Source organism: Anastrepha ludens, chromosome 4 (genome assembly GCF_028408465.1).
Source record: "Anastrepha ludens isolate Willacy chromosome 4, idAnaLude1.1, whole genome shotgun sequence".
NCBI classification, from domain to species: domain Eukaryota; kingdom Metazoa; phylum Arthropoda; class Insecta; order Diptera; family Tephritidae; genus Anastrepha; species Anastrepha ludens.
The window spans coordinates 80,921,177-80,943,348 of record NC_071500.1 but is presented as its reverse complement, the minus strand read 5'-3'; the positions used below and the strand labels follow the sequence as shown (position 1 = coordinate 80,943,348).

Sequence of the window (22,172 nt, the reverse complement as noted above, 5' to 3'; positions counted from 1 at the left end):
AAATTTTTTGTTACATAGCAACTAAACGAACAATCATTATTCTCAATATAAGAGAGCCGTGGTGAAAAGAATTGAGAAGGTTGGCCACACTACATCGGCCCGTTAAACGGCTCTGCAATTTTCAAGGAATCTGCTAATTTACTGACGTAACCGGAGTCATGACAGCGGTTTGATTACGAAAAAACTGAGATTGTGTTGCTGATATTCGAAAAAAATCAACGGAACCATCACTCATGACACTTCGTTGTCGACTGCACGATTTCTGATTGAACGAGTCTGTGAATACGAGTGAAATGAGTAGTAGAGCTCTGTTGCTGACTACCCGGTGACGTGGCAGCCGAAGTTACACCATTTAAGATAGTTAAATCGCTGCAACACACACGATGGGGATAATAATAAGGCGGTTCCGATCGTAATTTCTTTTTCCTACATTCTTGTTCGCCTTTTCTCTTCTCTCTTTTCACACATACTAGAGGCTGAAACATGTTCGAAAAATACATTTGGAATTATTGGCGAAGTCCAACAATTCATATGTCAGCCTAAGGATGTAAGGAACTTTCAATAGGGCGAGCTTTCGCGAAGTCTGATCACCGTTCATTGCAGATAATTAGCTTGAGCTACTTGTGAGATGCTACTAAGTATATACTGCAGCAGATTAAGATTTGAATAGTAAAATATTACAAAAAAATCGGGTTTGTAAAGTGTTTAGTTGTGGCACCTTCGAAGAATGTGTGCGATATGTCTTGTAAATGACTTCGGAGGCCATAATCGAAAGGTCACTGTCCAATACAGACCTTAGTAATTACAATAACAAATATCAACATATATCTTTGTTTTTTCCAAAAAAACAAAAAAAAAATAGATAGATAGTATCCCTCGAGCAACTACTATATACGTACATTAAGGGGTTACGTGGGTTTCGTCGGGTAAAAAAGGCCTATTTTCAATTTTTTTTTTTCTATGTAAAAAATTATTTATTTAATTCAAACTTTTCTCTGTCTTATAGATACATATTTAAAGAATAATTTCTGAAATTTTCAAAAAAAAAAAATTAAAACTCCTCCATTGTGACGTTATTTCCGGTGACCCCACGAAAAAAAAGGTGCGTCCGCGTTGTCAGCATAACTCCTGACAGGCTCATCAAAAATGAAAAAACAAAAATAAGTGTTTTAGTTAAGACCATAAACTCGTGCTTGAACGAAGGAAAGAAAAAAAATTGGAATTTTGGCAGACATTTTTGCAAAAAAATGAAAATTTCGGTCAAATTTGCTTAACATTTTGTTTTTTTAAATAGTTGTAATTGAAAAAAATCAAAATCCTTCGTTCAAGCACGAGTAAATTGTATTTCGAACACCTGCGTAAAATTTCATCAAGATCGGCTGAGTAGTTTTCGAGAACATTTGACAACCGACTTTGAAAACACGGTTCCAGAAAAACGCGTTTAAAGTTTTGAATAACAATAAAAGTGGCTTGGAGGGCACACATTCCAAAGGCTGTATCTCCGAATTTATTATTCGGATCGACTTGAAAATTTAGGAAATATTCCTGAGATGTTGTAGAAATTAATAAGCCAAAAAAAAATAAATCGATTTTTTCAACCAACGAAACCCATGTAACCCCTTAAGCACTTAGTGCAAAATGGCTGTAAACTAGTGTAATAGGAATAGTATTGTCACAAGCATAAAAAGCGAAAATACGAGTATTGCAGACAATTTTTAAAATTGTAAAAAATCCGAAATCGAATCGAAAAACCTCGTTCCCAAAAGTCATCCATTTTATAAAATAATTTTTTTTTTCCAGAAAAAGTCGGAAAGCGCAGTACTTAAAGAAATTCTAAATAATACACATATAAGCACATTTGATGAACATTTTTATAATTTTTATGCACTTGTTTTTTTTTTTATTTTTGGATTTTTAGGTAATGCTTCCAGTAAAAGCAATCCATGCGTGCCACAATCACAACCACAATTGCTACAATCACAACCGTTACAACCACAACCGCTGCAATCACTACCGTTACAACCACAACCGCTACAATCACAACCGTTACAACCACAACCGCTGCAATCACTACCGTTACAACCACAACCGCTACAATCACAACCGTTACAACCACAACCGCTACAATCACAGTCATTACAATCACAACCGTTACAGCCGCAACCTTTACAATCACAATTTCCAAAAACACCACAAACACAATCACATCCACAGTTACTGTTACAAGCACCACCTCCACAACTTCCACCGGGCCACTTCCATCAGCTGCAACAACAACACCAGCAACCTTTACACATCCCGATGTCAATGTCAAGAGGTTTATCCAAATGATTTTGATATTAACATTTATGTAATTCGTAATCGAATAAGTTGGAAAATTAGTTAATCAAAACTATAGTAGCGTTAAATCTGTAAAATATGCATTAGAAAATATGTATTATATAATATATGTATTACGTTATTTCCAATTTTATTTGATTATTTTTTCAAGCTAAAATCCTCCTTCAAATGTGCACGTAGATTAAGTACTGGGTGGTCCATCTAGCGTTTAGTATTTGAACTATCGATTTTTTGACTTTGACAGCTAAAATAATATCCGTGATGGGTCGTAAATTTAGTTAAGGGTTAGGCATTTACAAAATCTAGAAACAATAACGGAAAAACCACAGACCCAAACAATAACCAAACATTAAGCGAATAGTTTCATAGCAGTTTCGTGAGTACCAGCAAAACTTTTATGACTGATGACGTTAAAATCGAAAATAGGATAATCAGCTTAATCGGTGATGTTAATTGGCCGACCAGAAGTTGCGTTTTGATTCATTAGATTAATTTTTGTGAGTCGGTTCAAGATTACAACATGGTAAGATGCATACCTACAGTGATGGACAAAAGCTTCCGCCATCACACCATATTAATGTAAAAGCATCGAGTATAGGAGTAAAATTCAATAAATATCAGTTTCTTTAAAATAGTATTAAAGGCACATATTTCAAATCACAAATTCGTAGATTTTATTTGTTAAAAATCTTTCAAATAATTCAAAACATCGAAGCACTTCACTTTATGTCTGGACAAAAATATTGGACACTTGGACGCGTAGTATTTCGGCCGGTATTTTCCGCCATTCTTCTAAAATAACAGCTTTTAGTCGATTTTGGATGTTATAGTATACTTTCTTAACCTTTTCTCAAGCTCGTCCCATAATTCCTCGATTGAGTTAAGGTCAAGCGATTGGGATGTGTTTTTATTTGCGGAACGACTTATAGTATCCAAAGTCGCACTATTTCGGCGGTGTGTTTCGGATCATTGTCGTGATGCAGATATAAGTTATTGCCTAAGCTCAATTTTATTGCTCTTTTATTTAAGCTTTCCTTCAAAATATTCAAGTAGTCTTCTTTTTTCATTGTATTTTAGTGGCTGCTAGATCACTTTGGCATATTCTTGCATTATAATCTGCTTTATTCAGAAGCCTATGTGAATGAAATGACCTCATTGTTATTTTTTTCCGAAATGGTTGCTGTTTTTTTTTTTGTGAGGAACTGGTTTTATGCTCTTTTCCACAAAACTAATAATTCTGCGCTTGTCGACAAGTGAAAGTTTGAATGCTCTTCCGCTTTTTGGCGCCTCAAAACACTTTTACATATCTCCTTAATGCTTTTTCAATCTTAAAAAAAAATTTTCAATAATTTCGCTTTCTTCAGGAGTTGTATTTTTACCACCCATTTTATTTCAAAATGCAAAGTTTTAATGTTTCGAATTATTTAAAATTTAATTTTAATAATTTTCTCTACTAATATTCAATGACGTCTTCCCTACTATATGGTTTCTCATTCAGTTTTAAAGAAAATAATTTTATTGCGTTTTATTCCCATATTCTACGCTTTTATGTTCGTATGATGTGAAACTTTTAATCCTTTTTAAACTTTTGTCCAGCACTGTAAGTGCCAAAACTCGCAAAAATGTGCCGAAAAACGAATTTAACAGAATGGGCTACGCTGCAAGGTTTACTCTTTTTAATAAAAAAATATATATTAGGTGTGCAACTAAGTTCTCGTCGTTTTTTTTATGAAAATACTACTTTATTCTGAAAAAATGGTTACAAGTGAATCATTGAAAGTATTGCCCATTTCATTCCATTTTTCATCACCCGTCACAATGCGATGAAGAAAACCCTTCCTTTTTTGCCGCTGGAGCAGTTGCTCACAGGCGAAAAAACGACACTCAACATCCCTTGGTTTTAACTCATACTAATACTGAAGCAAGCTCTTCTTGCGTTTAACACGGATCCTCATTGAGCAATTGCTCCAATTCAGCGTCTTCGAAAGTTTTTGACCTTCCTTCACGCGGACGGTCGTCAACATTAAAATCACCGTATTTGGAGCGACAGAACCAATCTCGGCACGTTGTTTCACTTAAAGCAGCATCTCCATAAACTTTTTGAAACTTTTTGAAAAACTTCTCGCAAATGACGATTATTCGGCACAAAATCAGACATTTTCACAAAACCAAAAGTATATGATACCAAAACAAAATCACTAATGTGTGGAAGCAGTTTGTTTACCATACGTCTAAGCTTGGTTTATGACGTTTAGGTTATGTTAATCGACTAGCACACACTGCTGGCGGCATCTATTGAGCTTAGTTGGGGAAACTTAGTTGCGAACCTAATTTTGTATGCATCTTTTATTTACAACCGAATTAAATTAAATTTCGTACGTTAGCTGGGCCACTATACAGAGATGGACAAAAAATCAAACTTAACTATATTATTCTGTGACTTTTCCTCAGTAATTGAACAAAATTAAAATAAAATTAATTTTACAATACTCCTTGAAGAATTAGAACTTTAACTATCTTTTACATATTTTTCTACATACAGTTAAATACATACTACATCCATACACACATAATAGACTATATATAAACATATATATATGCCATGTTATTCCGTTGAAAGAGATTATTTAAATTTACTTAGCTATAAAATGTATAGTCCGTGTAAGCACTTGCATTTTTACATAAGTACACATGTTTTATGTAAGTTTTCAACTGCATGTTCATATCTATACACATGCATATACAAATAACATGCTAAATGTGTGTCCTAAAACGATTATTCTTATGTGTTTAGAATTTATGTGTTTTTTGTTTTTGTAAAATGTATTAGCAAAAGGAGATTATGAAGATTTTTTTTAATCAAAATATTATTTGTCGAAAAAAACATTGAATCTAAAAATGCGTTTCATTGAAGTGAACACTTGTATTTGCAAAACTTAATTAGGTGGATAAACTTAATAGAATTATTTTATTTTATCAAATCTACTCTCACATGAGCACAATACGTGCATGTGATACATATAACTGCGATTTTGGTCTCTTCATTTATATTATACTTTTTATTGTTTGTATTTGCTCTCATAATTTTCTTTATATGAGGATTACTATGACGGATCGAGCTTGCTTGCAGCAACTAAAAATAGTTGGCATCGCGGCAGCATAGCGCTGAGACTCTAATACGATCGCTAAATCCATTTCGCGCGCCATCTTGCCGTGTAAATTCAGGCACACTTGTGCCTCTATGAGAGCGTATTTCTTTATCTATGCAATCAATTATGAGAGCTTTTGTATGCACATACATACATACGCGCTTATGTGCTGAATATGTATTTATGTGTATATTTATGGTACATATGTATGTATGTACATACTCGCATTGCTTGCGAGGAAATATGCTCGACTGGGGTAAGATGTTTTCCATATTCTATTAAAAAATAGAGTTTTTTGCCAAACAAATGTTCGTTCCACTATTTCATTTATTGTATTTATCTAGTTTATTGAAATTAGCTTTTAAGTGTCCTAATTTTTTTTTTGTAGATCTAAAAACCATGGTTCAGCAGCAATCAAACGATAGCATGGATTTTGGACCTAATACTAGCGGTTCGCTGGACAGTAGCTGTGCTTCTAGAGTAGGAAGTAATTTTGAATCGCTGCCACCAAGATGTCTCATGCCAAAAGTTTTGGAAAATTTAATAATCTACGAAAATTTCGATGTGCATGAAACGCACAGAGTTGAAGATGGGGTCTGTACACATATAACGCGTTTGCCGCCAAAAAAACAGGAAATATTCAAACAGTTCGGTATTCAGAGTAATCAAACAGTAACTTTTTACGAAAAGTATATAATCGTCGAGAACTTCAGCAAATTTTGCAATGTGAGCAAACGAAGGAAGCATACGAAGGCATCCCAAATATCCGTATACATATACATAAACACATTCTATATTTATGTCTACCCATATGTTCATATTAATACATACAGTGGGAAGCAAAACCGTCAACACGTTTCTTGAACGCGACTAAATACTGTATATACATACTTGTATATATATCCTATGGCCAGAAAGTACCGGGAATGTTTAAACAAACACAAACAGAGTTAAATTTCAGGCTAACTTATTTTATCTGAAGCAACACGTCTGAAGCAACACACATGTTCCAACGTTTAACCCAGTCCTCCATGCACCGCTGGTAGGTCGACGAAGGGATGGCCTTCAGCTCCTTCGTCGCATTTTCTTTGATCTCCTCTATCGACTGAAATCCCCTTCCACGAAGTGGTAACTCCAACTTGGGAAACAAAAAGAAGGCGCACAGGGCCAAATCAGGTGAATACGTTGCTTGCACGATGGTATTTCCTTGGTGTTTGGTCAAATAATCCAGCACAATTTGGGCTTGATGCGATGGCGCGTTATCATCATGCAAAATCCAAGAATTGTTTGCCCACATTTCCGGCCGTTTGTGACGTACAGCATCTCTCAAACGCTTCAAAACGGATAAGTAGTGATAGATGTTTGTCTTACAGTCCTACCAACATAAGAAAAAAATATGGACCGGTTCCCACGTTCTACAAACAATATCAACAGCATTTATAAGCCAAAACATAGTAGCTAGAGCTCTCCTTTTTTAAATTGGTAAACAAAAAAATGGTAGTTTACTCTTTACACTTTTACGCTTAAAACTAAATCTCGTATAGATATCAATATTTTGTCATGAACCTTTATTTGAAAAAACACTTTGACACCTCTGGGCATATAGTACATACTTTCTACCAAATTTTCAATAATGCAGTGGGGTTATTTGTCCACTCCGCCTGCATATGTCGCCACAATTGTTCCATGTTTGATAGCGAATTTCGATACTGCGCACATACATACACATATGCCATAAAGTCTGCGTTCATCTTACAAATGTTTTTAAATTTTTTAACCAACTATAAAAATATAATCAAATACAAATTTATAGTTTAAAACATATATTTATTTATTTCTCTATTGCATTCTTAGTTTACAAAAGCAAACAAAATAACGAGATTCTTCACTTCAGTTTTTGCATAACGGTAAGTAATTGTAGCAACCTGCAAATATAGCTCCTCTGCAAAATATGGTCGGATGAAAGCATGCCTGCCGATTTGAATTTAAGCGTGCTCTGCCCAATCCATAAAAAGGGTGATCCTGCCAATTACCGCAGGATTAGTCTTTTAAATATCGCATATAAGCTTCTAGCAAGCGTATTGTATGAAAGGCCCTCCGTCAGCCAACAGTTTAGACCTTATGAGTGTGGCTTTACAGAGTTTGATTGAAAAGAAATGAGCCTTCCCGCACGGAGCGTCTGCCAAGCGATCAACCGAATCGGCTGGTAGGGGAAAATGATCGTTGGACCTTCCCCTTCCACTAGAAACCGGCCCCAGTTCGCTGGCAACAGCGGTGCAGTCAACATCGCTCCGCGCGTGAAAGCTCTTTTAAAAGTGTGTTAGGATTTTGCAGTGGCGAAAATGCAGCGATCGTTGGAGCAACGTTACTCGATCAAATTTTGCGTAAAGCTAAACAAAACGAGTACCGAAACCATTGGGCTACTCAAGGAGGCTTACGGGGACCAATCTCTGTCCAGTGCCCAGGTAAAACGGTGGCACAAGTCGTTCAAGGAAGGCCGGGAGGACGTCGAAGACGAACAGCGATCTGGAAGGTCTTCGACGACGCAAACAGACGAAGATGTGAACCGGGCTCGTGAATTTTTGAACATTGACCGTCGTGCTAGTCTACGTGAGATCAGTGGAGAGTTGAATTTAACTTATTACAAAGAGTGTGCCAAATTGGTTCCAAAGGTTTTGACTGATGAACAAAAGCAATTGCGTGTGGAAAAGAGTCGTGAAGTATTGGAAAGTGACGAACAGGATAATACTTTTGACAATTGTATCACAGGAGAGGAAACCTGGTGCTTTGAGTACGATCCTGAGGGCAAGAGAGAGAGCGGAGTGGCACACGAGCCAATCGATACAACCCAAGAAGGCGCGCATGTCGAAATCCAAGGTCAAAACCATGCTGATCATCTTTTTCGACTCTCGAGGCATCATCCACAAGGAGTTTGTACCTCCAGGAAGCACTGTAAATGCGGCATTTTACAAAGAAGTGCTCCTTCGGCTGAAAAACCGCGTCGCCCGGGTTCGGCCCGACCTCGTCAACAATTGAACCCTTCATCACGACAATGCGCCGGCGCACACCGCCTTCCTCTGCACCTCTGCACTGGCCAAGATGGAGATTCCCGTGCTCACCCACCCTCCCTACAGCCCAGACCTGCCCCCGCCGGACTTCTTCTTGTTCCCGCGCCTGAAAAGAAAGCTGAAGGGGAGGCGTTTCGACTCCATCGAGGCGATCCAAAAAACTGTGACAGCCGAATTGAACGCGATGTGGAAGGACCGCTACCAGCGGTGTATTGACGCTCGAGGGTCCTATTTTAAAGAATATTAGTTGTATAAGCCAAAAGGTTTAATAAAACTGCTTAAAAAAATAAGGCTCATTACTTTTCAATCAAACCCTGTAGACCTGAAAAATCTACAACCGACTAGATATTCACAATACGCCAAGTCTTGGCAAATACTCATAAAAGAAGAAATGATACACGATATTTTTTTCGATTTTAAGGCTGCATTCGAAGCACGAAAAGGAGTTACCTATATGCCGCGATGTTTGAATTTGGTATCCCCACAAAACTAATATGACTACGTAAGATGTCGTTGCTCAATACCACTAACGCCGGCTCTGGGCTTTTCCAAATTGGATAAAGAAGTAAAGCGAATGGGGTTGGTGGGGAACGAGTCTCTCATCATGCCCGTCCTAACGTATGGCGCAGAAACTTGAACGGTGTGAATATCACCGAAGCGTTCTGTGAAGTGTTTGAAAGAAATATTCTGCGGAAGTATTTGGCAGCTTTGTTGGTTTGGTCATTGGGTGTGTTTTGGATCATTATCCTGTTGGAACCAAAACGTTCTTGTTAGTCCAAAATTTTCGGCACTCTGTTTCAAATTACATTTATGCAACGTCGATTCAAATTCCAACTGACTCATACCACTTAGCGCTATGCAATCGCAATAAATATTGTTTTGTTCACAAGTGGTATTCAGCGTCACGTAAAACGTTTCTAGCAGTTACTTTTTTTAAATGTTTGGCGCACGTATTCGACAGCTTTTGATTATGTAATTCGAAAGTTAACCATTGCTACCATTGTTGATTATGCTGCGCACTTCTGGGATCGATAGTGTTCTTGGACGCCCAGACCTGAGCTTAGATTTTAAAATCCCGCTTTGCTTGTAATTTTTCAATACAGAGAAAAACGTTCTCCCAATATCTTTGACAATATTTCGAAAACTGTTTCTATCTTTTCTCAATTTTATAATTTTATAATGAAGTGAAAAATCTCATAACTTTTGTTTTGAACAATACCTACATTTATATTGTAGTTTTAAGCAACACAAAAATATTCGTAAGGTAAACGCAGACTTTATGGGCTATGTATGTATGTATGTATGCACGCAGATGTTCTATTCGCTTAAGGCTAGGACTTTGTGCCGGCCGTTTAAAATTTTTATAAGTTGAATTTTGTAGCCAAGACAATTTTCGCAGTATGCCTCGGGTCGCCGCCATCTTTCTAGACAATAATTTTCTCAGCAGGATATGCTCATTCGTCCACGAAGTCAGGCAAATGTGATTGCAGAATGTGGATATACATTTTCTGATTTTATTAATTCTACATATGTATATAGGGGGCCAACTCGTCCCCTCGTGAAGCAGGCCGAACTCATCAAAATCCAGCCGTTAGCTTCACAGTTTGCTTCACCTGTCACCGTTTAAGTTTTTCTTGGAAGCGATGGATGTCAAAAATATGCCTTACCATCGGATTGGTGCCAGTTTATATTCAACTCGTCTAACTGTATAATCCTTTCCCAGCCCTCAATAGTCCAATTTTGCCGTTCTTTAGGGAACTGAAGTCTTGCTTTGATAATCCACTCACCCAGCGCATATAGTACATATGTATGTACTTATACTTGTATATCTCTTTTTATGCGGCAACCGTACCTATTTTATTCAAAGCACGTCGCACTATCCCCGTACTCCCTTGAACTTCTAGCCGAGCAACAGCTTCGCGGAAAATGTGCCCTATTTTTTTTTTTTGCAATAATAATCAAGGAGATGCTTGTATTATCTGCATCAGTAAGCTTCCTAGGGCGACCACTATTGCTTACAGCTCCGTCAATATTTTGTCTTTTTTCACATTGAACACCATTTGTCGACTTACATTTAGTTTTTCAGCTATTTTTCTAGTTGAATGCTTTTTCTAATTCAAAACCGTAACATTTTCTTCGACGTCTTGGGTAATTTATTTATTTATTTATTTCAGTCTACAGAAAATGTTCTTACAGACTAATTCACTTAATTAAATATGGTAAACAGATCGAGCTTAAATCGCACAATATTATCATTATAGTTAACTAGCTTTAACCCGCGGCCCCGCTCGCGTAGGAATAGTTTTGAGGGATTAAGGATATATATATAAAAGAATTACAATTACTTCATAGAAAATAAATTTTTATTAATAACCATAACATTACAATACCCGGCATCCGTTGCTATGCCTCGTTGAATAAAATCAAAACAACGAATCAGAAAAATATCAAGCAAAATTATTTTTATTAATTTTCTATCTCAAACTCAAATCCATCATAAAAACATGCCTTTAACCTTCATTGGGTGAAAATATTAATGTATAAAAATTTTTACGTCATTTGGTGTTGTCGTTTCGTAGTGATGCGCGGACAACGTACAGACATTCATTCACCTTTACAGTATAGATGATGTTACAATAACTGCATAATTAGAGGTATTATTAGAAATGTTAAATAAACGATTAGTTCTTAGACTATAAAAAGAAAAATGACTGTGATTTGGCTTAATAACTCTTTACAATCGAATTACCATAAATGATATTATAGACAAAGATTATTGAGAAGTATATTCGCCTATCATGTAATGACTGTAAGCCAAGTAATTTAGGGCGACTTATATAAGTGGCCGAATAATCTTGCCAGCCCATTTTAAACAATACACTTTTTGTGAAAATCTTTTGTACATTTTCGATTTTCCTCGAATGAACCTCAAAGTATGGGTTCCATATTAATGAATGCGAAATCGTACTAAGGCAACATAGAGAGATTCAACGTTTGACTGTTTTTAAAATCAGTGGAATTTCTTCTGATGAAACCAACCAATGCAAATGCTTTAGATATGCAATAATCAATATGTTTAGTGAATGAAAGTTTAGTATCAAAAATAATACCAAGATCTTTCATTTCCCACCTTCATCTTAGGATACAGTTATTTAATTTGTAGTTAACAAAATAGTAATTCGGCTTCCTGGTATATGTTAAAATAAAACATTTATTGACGTTCAGAAATAGATTGTTTGATGAGCACCAATTTTGAAAGGCATCGAGATCCGACTGTAAGTTTTGACTATCTATTGGAGAGTTTTGTATCGTCCGCGAACATTAAACATTGTAAACTTGAAATGTTTAGGTAAGTCATTTATAAAAATAGTAAACAGCAAAGGGCCGCAATGAGTTTCTTGCGGTATACCAGACCATGCATTGACTATACTTTAGACACAAAGGGTCCAATTTTCACTAGTAGTTTCCTACCTTTTAAGAAACTGGCGAAGAACTTCAAGAGATTTCCTCCAGTCCCATTGTATTCCAACTTATACAAAAGTATTGAGTGGTCCACCTTGTCAAAGGTTTTCAAAAAGTCTGTATAAATTAGGTCTAATTGGGAACAGTTTTTAAACGCACTTATTATTTGATTTGTTCTTTGTTAATCTGCAAACACGTGAAATATACACTGATCGACACGACAATCAAAAATTGAATAAGAAAATAATTATTTGATATAACTCTGCTCGAAATTTCGAGCAACATCACTATTTCAGTCATAACAGACCAAATTGCTCTGTGGCGTAAAACTCTCAAACATACTTGTAAATGAAATTAAACGTAGGTATATTTTTGCTAAAGAATGTTTTTTTTTTTTGTTTACCAGTTTAAAAAAATGAGAGTTCTAGCGTCGTTCTGGTATATAAATGTTGTTGATATTGTTGGTAGAACAAATGTTATAATGGTATTTAGTTGATTTTAGTAAGAAGGTTAACAGTTTTGCTCACCACTGCTTTTAGAAAAAAACATTTTTATTTGGCCTATATTTGATTTGATTGTAACACATATTTATATTTTATTGCTAAAAAGACGCCTGTTTCGCAGTGGAGTGGCATACTTACGTTTTTGAAGTCGTTAATGAAGATATTTAATTAAGACTTTCAACATTTTACGTAGCGAAAGACTGATGGAATTTTTATAATGACAGCATGTTAGTTTAAGTTATATGAACTATTTTCGAGGGGTATGGCAAATAAGACCTACCAGACCATTGTTTTGCTTGTCACCCGTCCCCTTATTTTTTACGCCAGAGAAATATTAGATTTTGACTGAAAGTAAATTCAGATTTTTGACATTCATCACATCAAAATGCAAAAAAAAAAAATACATGGTGGCCTTCGTAGTTGCACATTTAATCCTACCTTGATCTTAAAAGAAGTGAATCGGAACAAAAAGATTAATTCTTGTACATTTTCGACAGCGAAATTTGTGAAATATCGATAGCCATGAAATGTATTAGAACGATGACCGTGAGCATTTTTCGTCGACAATTTACTAAAGAAACTTGATTGAAAACAGCTATCACAGATACTACGCTGTTTTTCTAGAAGGCAAACTACAAGTAAAAAATATTCAGCATGAACTGAAATGTCACTTTGCTTGCTCAATTTCCCCTTCCTTGTAAGTTTTCTGAGTACACAAACTAAATTTGGGCAGTCCGTTCGTTTAGTAAAAATTGGAAGCGTGAAACCGTAAAAGCTAATGGCAATAAGCAATCAAAAATGTCCCAAAAATTAATGGATTTTGTGGTCACATGAAACTCATGTACATTTTGTTATACTTAAATTCAATGGGCTATAAAAGTGCATACCCAGAAAGTTGAAAGTTTTAATGAAATTAAAAAAAATATATATTTCAACCCTGTTATATGGTTTTTGCGTTATATGGTTTTTGTTGTATAACTTTGCAACGGGGTGTATATGAGAAGAAACAATAGGGATATGAACTAATAATAGTTCCGAACTCATTTTCGTATGTCAAATAGCCAAATACTGTAGGTCTCGTCTGGTGATGAAGATGATTTGGAACCACCTCGCGAACGGTGCAAAGCATTATCAGATAGAGATAATTATTAATGATAATGTTTTTTTTTTGACAGACTAACAAGTATAGCACTCAGCCACAATTAACTCCATTGTACTGCACTCGGGTTCCCTTTTTAACTTTCTTTAGAAGAAATCTGAGCAGATCTTGTGACAACGAAGGCTGAACAGACCCACTGAAAGTGGTCCGCCGTCTCATCCTCCTCTCCACACGCTGGAGAGTGCACTGTCTGAGATGCCCACCTTTTCCATGTGCTTTTCCCATAGAAAGTGGCCCGTCATCAGTCCAACCACCCGCCTACATTTCCCCCTGCTTAGAGACAGGAGGAACTGCGACAGTCGGTCGGACATGACAGGTAACATCAGTTTTGTTCATCTGCAGCCTCTCTCAGCCTGCCAAGCTCGCTTGTGGGTTAGAGTAACCCGTTTGCTAACCGTGGCTTTGATGGCTGCAGAAGGGTGGGGCAGAACGGGCTCCGGGTCAAGGAAGTTGGTTAAGTTAAGTTTTTATATGAATTTCTTTCAAACATTCGAAGTAATTTACGAAGCAGCCTATTTCTTTTAATTTCTGCCATCTTTTTTATGCGCTTTAAGTTAAGTTTTAACTCGTTGTTTTGGTTTTATGCGATTTTGAAAAATTACGGAACGTATTGCTTGTTTTTCAAGGCAAGTAAAGTCTTCTTTAATGCGAATTTTTTATATTCACTTTTCTGTAGGACGTTTCTACCGCATAAAACGAGACCTTACAACACTGTTTGTAAAGCGAATATCAAAGCAATCTTCCTCCAGACAAAATACTGTCAGAAAGCAAATATTTGTTGGTATTTTTATGGCACATGAAAACTATATGTGAATTGTAAACTTATGAACTGATTATAATGTTTACTAAAAAACTTTCGACCAAAAGTTTTATTTAATTGTTGTATTTTGCTTAACATGCAACCGTGGCAATCAGCATTTATTGAATTTAGAGAATAATTCAAAGCTCTCAAGAATTTTGTTATAGGCAATTTCATACTGGGATTACCAACGAACAGAACTACTATACGCTGATCGTGGCACTTGCATGTTTTCATCTGCTATTTTAAATATTTTTCTTTTTGAATAAAGTCAGATGGTGATTCGCCTGACCGTGAATCAACGCTTCCCCTACAAGGGCCAGAGCCAATAATCGGAATCAGTTCCACAGGAATCATGAATTGGATCAGCGATTATGTAAGCAATCTACATAAAGAGCGATGGTGCGGTCTAGAACGCTGCAGAACTGCAAAGTGTTTTGTGGCAAGTCCGAACAGAAAACAAAAACTTGGAAGGAAAGACGTTCGGTTGATGGTCGGTATCATTACAGGACACAACCCATGGGGTCAGCATATGACCACCATTGGAATCATTAAGGACCCAATGTGCCTGTCGTGCTTGGAGGAGGCGGATAGCACTGAGCACTTTCTCTGTGAGTGTCCTGCCTTTGCAAGAGCACGGCTACGAGTTTTGGGTTCCGATGTCGTGAGATTGAGTAATATTCGTTCTCTAAAACAGGAGGATATTTATAGATTTGCCAAAGAATCTGGAAAATTCTCTCAGGACTAACTATCTCTATCTCTGTCTCTAATCTTGCCTATGTCTTTCTCTGATAATTTTCTCCTTCCCTCCTTGTCTATTTATCCCCTTTCCAGAGCTTTAAATACAATGGGCTTTTTAGCCTGAGTGTTTTTAGGAGCCACCAAATCTCCTTTCAATTTCAAATTTCAGCCAAGTAGCCAAGTGATATCGCAAATATTAGAAAAATGGGCTTTGAGTGCTTAATTTGTTGTTTTTTTGTGCAAATTACTCAAGAAACTTCATAAAAAGAATATTTACTTCTTGCACATTGAATTAGTTTACATAAAATATCTCAAACAAAAGTCTTAATCCTTTAACTGTTTAATTTTGTTTCGAAAAACTTTTTCTGCCTGCTTAATTATTTCCCAGCGAAGACGCGCATACTTGACATAAACAGAGTTAAATGTTTCTGCCCGTAAAAGTAGACAAATATGACTAAAAATTAAACGTTGCGATTGGTTTTTTAGAAAATATACTTATATTACAATAGTATATTTTTATTCGTTGTTAACAAACAAAATATATTCATCGCTGAAGACAGCAAGTGGCGAACTGTTGTTTGGCAGTTTGTGCAGTCGTCTGGTGGCATGAGGCTTGGACCTATCGACCGGAGGGCGCAAAATTGATTGTCAGCTAAAGAAACTCGCAAATCACTTCAGGTCCGACAAAGTACAACTACCAAAGGTGATTGCAACTCTGTCGTTGTGCTTTGTCGAGTTCGACAAGGACCTTACAGTGGACTAGAGCTAACTCACACCAAAGGTGAAGTTACAGGTCGTCAAGTGCTCCCCCCATTTGGTCCGCTTATGTGCTCCCCCCATTTGGTCCGCTTATGTTAGGTAATCAGTTGCCGAATCTCAAAATAGAATTTCCTAATTAGGTGATCCCCGGGCTCAGCTTGGCGTATGTAGTCACGCTCGTTTGCTAGAGTGGTTGCTTGGGGTAGGAAATTAGGAAGTATTCCCGGCTGGGGCGAAGCGAGCCGCTGCAACCATGATTATCTTGCGGAACGCACGTTCACCTATGCACACATTGGTGGGGATGGGAAGAGCAGCGAAGGTGTTCTCGGTGAATCTCGCAAAGAAGGTCAATTTAGCTTTGTTGAAGTTAATGTAGGAACGGTGGTTCGCGGAAACAAAGTCAGCAGATTTTTCAATAGAGACGATAATGCGTAAATAGTTAGGTCGCCAGGTTATGCTATTGATCAGGCCAGCGCTAGCAATTGTTAGGTCAGGCGGGCTGCTGCAGTTACCCATGCCTACAACCAAACGATTTCCACCTCTGATGAGCGCACCAAATTTAGGGTGATATTCAGCCGGGCAGCAGGGGACAGGTGGTATATATGTGTTGAATATTTCGAGCTCGGCATCACCTGACCGGACAGCTACTCTTTGATATTAAAAAAACGGTATTGCATAGTGTGATGGACTATAAACACTAGACCACCACCATTGACTGATTTTAGGTTCCGAGGTACTCTGGTCTGACACATGGAATATTCTGTAAGGGGGACCAAGAGCTGCTGTTGTTGTTTTTGTAGCAGTACCTTTCCCCTGTCAGTGTAGTGTAATCACCGGTCGTCTTCGTCTAGCTAATCTAACGGTAGGCCCAGAAAACTAGCTGTTTCGACGGGTTGGTTCCAGAGGGAGAGAGGTGTTAGATGAGTGGGTTTGATGGGGCATGTGATATTGTGGTTAGTGTCGTGCGGGGTGCCTTCACATGCCGGACATATGTTTAGTATGCCATTCCCATGGAAGCCGGTTCTACTTTACCGGAATGACTCGAGTTTTCCCCGACCAAGGGCTGCCGCCCCAGTAAACTAGCCCTGTCTAGTGTACCGTATCCCACCAAGAGCTGCTGGTTGCCTCGCATGGGCATTGACGCATGAAGGTGGAAGGGCAAACGTAGAGACTCTATTTGAGTTGCTGGATGGTTGCACCAGCGTATTGCGCGAGGTAGAAGCCGTGGGTTCTAATGGCGCCGGACGGCGTGAGCAACATGTGGCTCATACTGTGTGAATCACTCCTTATGCTTGAGCAAGTCTTCAGGTGGTACCACCCGGTGCACTGGTTTCATCTACACGATCTAGGTGGAACCGTCTTTGGTCAACGCAGCAGGAGTAGACTTCGGGTCCAGGGTTAGTCTGAATGCCAGCCTTGAGGAGATTGGGAGCAACTTTACTGCAGGGACCTGCCCCAGTGGCGATAAGGCTAGTTTACTGGGGTGTCAGCCTTTTGTCAGGAAAAACCCGAGTCATTCCGGTACGTAGAACCGACTGCCATGAGAATATATGTATCTCTGCTGTTAAATGCATTTGTTATTTGAAGCCAAATAACAAACAGATTTCCCGAAATTCACTAAAGATTTCGTAATTTAATTTTCTCAACTTATGCAGTAAAGTGTGGCAATGAAAAAAGACAGAAGTATAGAAAAATATAGTGTACTGTATATAGTGTAGATATTAGAAATCAAAAAATATTTACAACGAATGAACAAATGACCTGTTTCCTATTAAAGTTGCCACTTGCGCAAATTTTTGGACACCTTCTTATCTTTGAATTTTAATAGGTAAATTATTTACCTACACTCTTATAATGTTTTTGATTATTATTACAAACATATAATATTAATGTTAACTGCGAATACAACAATCACAAGCCCGACTAACTACAGCTATATACCTGGGCCAATTTTTAGTGCGTCTTTAACTGGTTAATTTTTAATCGAAGTTAAACCCAGCGAAATTCTGCTTTTAAACTTACTCACAGTTTAACTGAAACAAAGGTTTAAGCATGCACTAACAAATTTGCCTTTGGAACGTATGTCGTTGTACCTACAAATGATTTAATGGTCATCTTTGTGTCCACCTTTTACTGTTCCAGGAATATAAGATTTCCGATCATAGATCCTTTTTGGACTTCCATGAGAGTGGTTTACCCAAATGTGAGCAGGTCAAGTTTGTACGATATTTGGGGCAGGGATTACCGAGTTTGACACTGAACAAAATATACCTATCCTTCAAGGATTTATTGGGAATGAATCGCATTGAAAAGTAAGTTATCTACATACATATGTGTGTGTGTATACATATGTGAGTAATAACATATTAAAACTCTTGATTATTCTATTTTATAACAATTGACAGAACAACCTCTGATGGCTACAATTTAGATTTGATCTTAAAGAAGAAGAGGAAGAACTTATACAATCGCATGCAAGCTGCAGGTATACCGCCGCCAAACAATTGCTTTCCATCTTACAATCCAAATCACTATTCGACCAATTCGGCAATTCAATTTAATCAGACAAATCAATTTTTTCCAAACATGACTATTCCAATTTGATGTGCTTCCAAAATGCTATAGAATCATTTTAGGAATCATTGAAATGTTAACAAGCAAAACAAAAACAATCATTTATACAATTACAGTTCATAGAGAAAGTGGTGAACCGGTGCAAGCAATTCCCGCTCAACAATCCTCCGCACAAACTACGCATCTCGATGGATTTAAGACTTAACAATAACATTGGTTAAAGGACGTATGGCGGCATGTAAGATGGTGTAAAAGAGAGAACATTAAACAAAATAACAAGAAATTATACTTCCTTGAACTGGACCCGAAACTGTTGTGTCTTCAAAATTACATGCAAACAATTATATTAATTCAAAATTAAAAAAAATATTCGTAAGTGCTAAATTTAGAAGTTATGATAGCGAATTTCAAAATTTGTTTTTGAAAATACAAAAAAAAATTGAGCAAAATGAAAAGTTAATTATAGAAACACAATTTAAGAAAAACAGCTTATACAATACCAAAAGAACGGTAAAAGAAATTTAATATGTATCTTAAAAGTACGTAAAAAAATATAAAAATTCAAAGTTAATCATAAGGAACTAATAAATAAAAAAATGTTAAAAGTAAATCAAAAATATTGCAGAAAATAAGGGTTGCCTCTGTAACTTCAAGAGAATATATTAGGCATATAATAAATGCATTCAGAAGAAGAGGTAAATATGTATAATCCATATTTGTTTAGGGTAACAACATAAATTTGTCAATATTATGTGAACTAGTATCTATTTTGTTTAAACATAAATGCGTTGTAAATGATTTCTTGCTTATGTTTTATTGTGCTATTAATGCTATAATTTTCAATTTTCTACAGTCAAACATATTAACATAGATATGTATATTCAATGAAAATTCAAAGACTACATAAGTAAATCAAACACTCGCACCCAAAGCAAAATATGCATACAACACCAAACTAGAATCAAAACCCTTGAAAGTCAATCCACAATTTGGATGAATAAAACCTAGAAACCGACAAAATCACTGATTAACATAATATTCCTATATACAATACTTACATATTATAAATACAAAACCGAATAAAATCTGTATAGTATACATATTGTAATAAAGATTAACTATATATACATTAAATTATATATTATATATATCAATGCCAATATTTGAAATATATTACGAGTAATAAATTAAAAACACCAAATTAACGATCATTTTTACTGATAGGCTCACTTTAAATAAAACAATTTTTTTACCAATAGCACAAATTAGATTTATTCGGCTATTTCCTTTGCAAAATCTAAACAAACCGGAATGGAACCACCTCTGTTCTTCCATGGCAGTCAATCCGTTTACGGGATGAATATAAATGAATGGAGATAACCAAATGTTATAATTAATAGTATTGAGTGCAATGAAAATGCTATGACAACGATGCGTAAGATTTGTGAATGTAGTCAATAGTTAAGTGTTTAAGATTTGCTTTTTGAGGTGGCTGCTTCTCTCTCTACAGCGCGTTCTTTCGCCTTCTCATAGATAGGCATTAACTGACCTTGTTCTCCCAACATTTTCAGTAATTCTACTATAAATGGTAAATAGTTATGCTTACGCCGTATGTTCTCGATCTGCAAATCAAATAGAAACACTAATGTTTGGTATAATTATAGCTTTTATTTTTACATACTTTATAACGTTTCCTTTTTTCGACTTCGTATTCAATTTTCGAACGCAATTTAGCTATTTCAGTCTGCCGATCATCGTCGGTCTCCATAGCGTCGTCAGCAGTAGACAAAAGTTTGTCTATTTTTTGTTGATAAATCTTTAATCTATCAGATACAAGCGCCATAAGATTAAAATGGATTTCTCCTTCGCTATACTTTTGCATTCGCTTCTCAATTATAGGACGAACGACGTCGATCCAATTCTGATCGGATGATACAGCGCCTAAATCCACTGGGCCCTCCTTCAAACCATCCAGCTCATATAAACGCCCATTTATAGGTATATATCCAATAAAATGATAAACATCATCATCTTTGTTTTGATTTTTGCTGTCTAGTTCGTAGAGTGTTTGTCGCGCAAAGGAATTGTGAACAGAGCGGATTTTTGGGGCATTGCTTAGGGTTAAGCCTTTATTTAAAGGATCAAAAGATTGTGAAAATTCCTTGAACTCGGTAAGAGTTGTTCCCAACTTTATGTCTTCGTGATTACAATTCAATAGAATGCTAAGAATAGCTTGTGTTGCGCAAGCATTATTGATAACTTGTTTTGCAAAAAATACGTTATCCAGCCGATTATCTCGCACTACTGAACCAGTGGGTTCATCGTCTGGGACCCATTTGAATAGAAAAATCAAACCATGTATAGGTTCGAGGTCTTTAAACAGGTCAGGATCTAAGCTCCAAATTTCCTCTACTTGCACCCCTTCACATCCTACAAAGAAGCAAACATTATGCTTAATAATTAAAGAAAAATAATTTCATTTAAATTATAAATTAATATTATTTAATTGTGAATAATAATCCGTGAAAACGGGACTTGGGCATTATATTGCTTGACCGCACTCTTACAATTACCTATACCTATCTATATCGAGTCTAGATAACTCTACACTACTTTTGGAGGCTGCAATTCACTAAAAAATTGCTTAATTTTAGTTTTAAGCCGAACAAAAAGCATACTAAATAAATCTAAAAACAATGCTAAATAAACTTGCCAAATTCACGAATCAGTTCCGTAAATACCCCGGGATCACTCTCAATTAAGCACCAACTGCCTGCACCGTCCGCCATTTTATTTCTCAATTAAAATTATATTAATAATAGCCGACTTTTGGTTGTACTTAAAAACTTTTCAACAGAGGGTTTTGACACACAATGTTTTTAGCTGCCAAATGGTAAAAATGCAATTCACAGCGCACCTATTAACAGGGTTTCCGTGTTTTTCCCGTTGCCAAACAAAAATAAAGTATGAAATCACGGGTGATCAAGAGCATTAAATATACATTGTTTAGGATGAGTTTATATAGACCATATATGAGAACGGTTTTTTGAGGAAAACCATGGTATTCCATGTAAATAATTTTGGAGAATTTAATAGATTGGCAATTCTTATCAGATTATGAGTTTTGTTTGCTTCGACTTTGTAAACCCAAATTTAATTGCCACTATTCCAATATTTTATTTAGCAATAGTATTATTATAGCAAATACAATGATATATAACAGATACTTATTTGAGAATTCTTTATGTAAATCACATACATTGGTATACAACATTAAAATTTATAAAAACATATAAATTCTACAATAAAGGAAATAGTAACTCTATAAATGAAACTACATAAGATAATTTCGTTAACAAAAATTTGTGGTTTTTTTGTATTGTTTTTGTAGTTCGTAAAGATAATTTCAACATAATTTTGAATAATATTTGTATTGCTTGTTTTTTCAAGAAAAATGTATTATAATGGCAGTGAAGAAATTGAACTTCTTCTTAATTTGAAGGAGAAGAAACTACTGCAGCTTTGAGGGTGCAAACAAAACAAATATGACAGCTGATTATTGGATTTCGCATATATCTGGATGTATAAACGGATAGTCAAAGGCGATTCAAACGAAAT

The 22,172-nt window shown here is 36.2% G+C and overlaps 2 protein-coding genes across 6 annotated transcripts in view; one reads left to right on the top strand and one right to left on the bottom strand.

The window, feature by feature from the left end:
* The window catches only part of LOC128859977 (ras guanine nucleotide exchange factor L), a 59,963-nt gene extending 40,246 nt beyond the window's left edge, over positions 1-19,717 (top strand). For 3 of the 5 annotated variants that reach the window (XM_054097162.1, XM_054097161.1, XM_054097164.1), the window contains 3 exons: positions 5,878-6,215; positions 18,123-18,292; positions 18,386-18,764. In XM_054097162.1, the coding sequence (XP_053953137.1) occupies positions 5,878-6,215; positions 18,123-18,292; positions 18,386-18,584 (707 nt within the window). In that variant the 3' untranslated portion in view covers positions 18,585-18,764. Of the gene's footprint in view, positions 1-1,918; positions 5,307-5,877; positions 6,216-18,122; positions 18,293-18,385 lie in introns of those variants that run through there. The other 2 variants (XM_054097165.1, XM_054097166.1) reach the window with 2 other exon arrangements.
* Positions 19,718-19,798: 81 nt separating this feature from the next.
* Positions 19,799-21,463, bottom strand: LOC128859979 (ubiquitin carboxyl-terminal hydrolase isozyme L5). Its single transcript, XM_054097168.1, has 3 exons — positions 21,268-21,463; positions 20,236-20,984; positions 19,799-20,176 (listed from the first exon to the last, which is right to left on the bottom strand). Exons 1-3 carry the CDS (start codon positions 21,341-21,343, stop codon positions 20,024-20,026), a joined length of 978 nt encoding a protein of 325 aa, XP_053953143.1. The 5' UTR covers positions 21,344-21,463; the 3' UTR covers positions 19,799-20,023.
* Positions 21,464-22,172: the final 709 nt, after the last annotated feature.

Coding starts and splice junctions, on each gene's coding strand:
- LOC128859979 (XM_054097168.1), bottom strand. CDS start 21,343: ATGGCGGACGGTGCAGGCAGTTGGTGCTTAATTGAGAGTGATCCCGGG. Junction 20,985..21,267: donor GGAACTGATTCGTGAATTTG/GCAAGTTTATTT, acceptor GCTTCTTTGTAG/GATGTGAAGGGGTGCAAGTA. Junction 20,177..20,235: donor AAAAAAGGAAACGTTATAAA/GTATGTAAAAAT, acceptor TTTGATTTGCAG/ATCGAGAACATACGGCGTAA.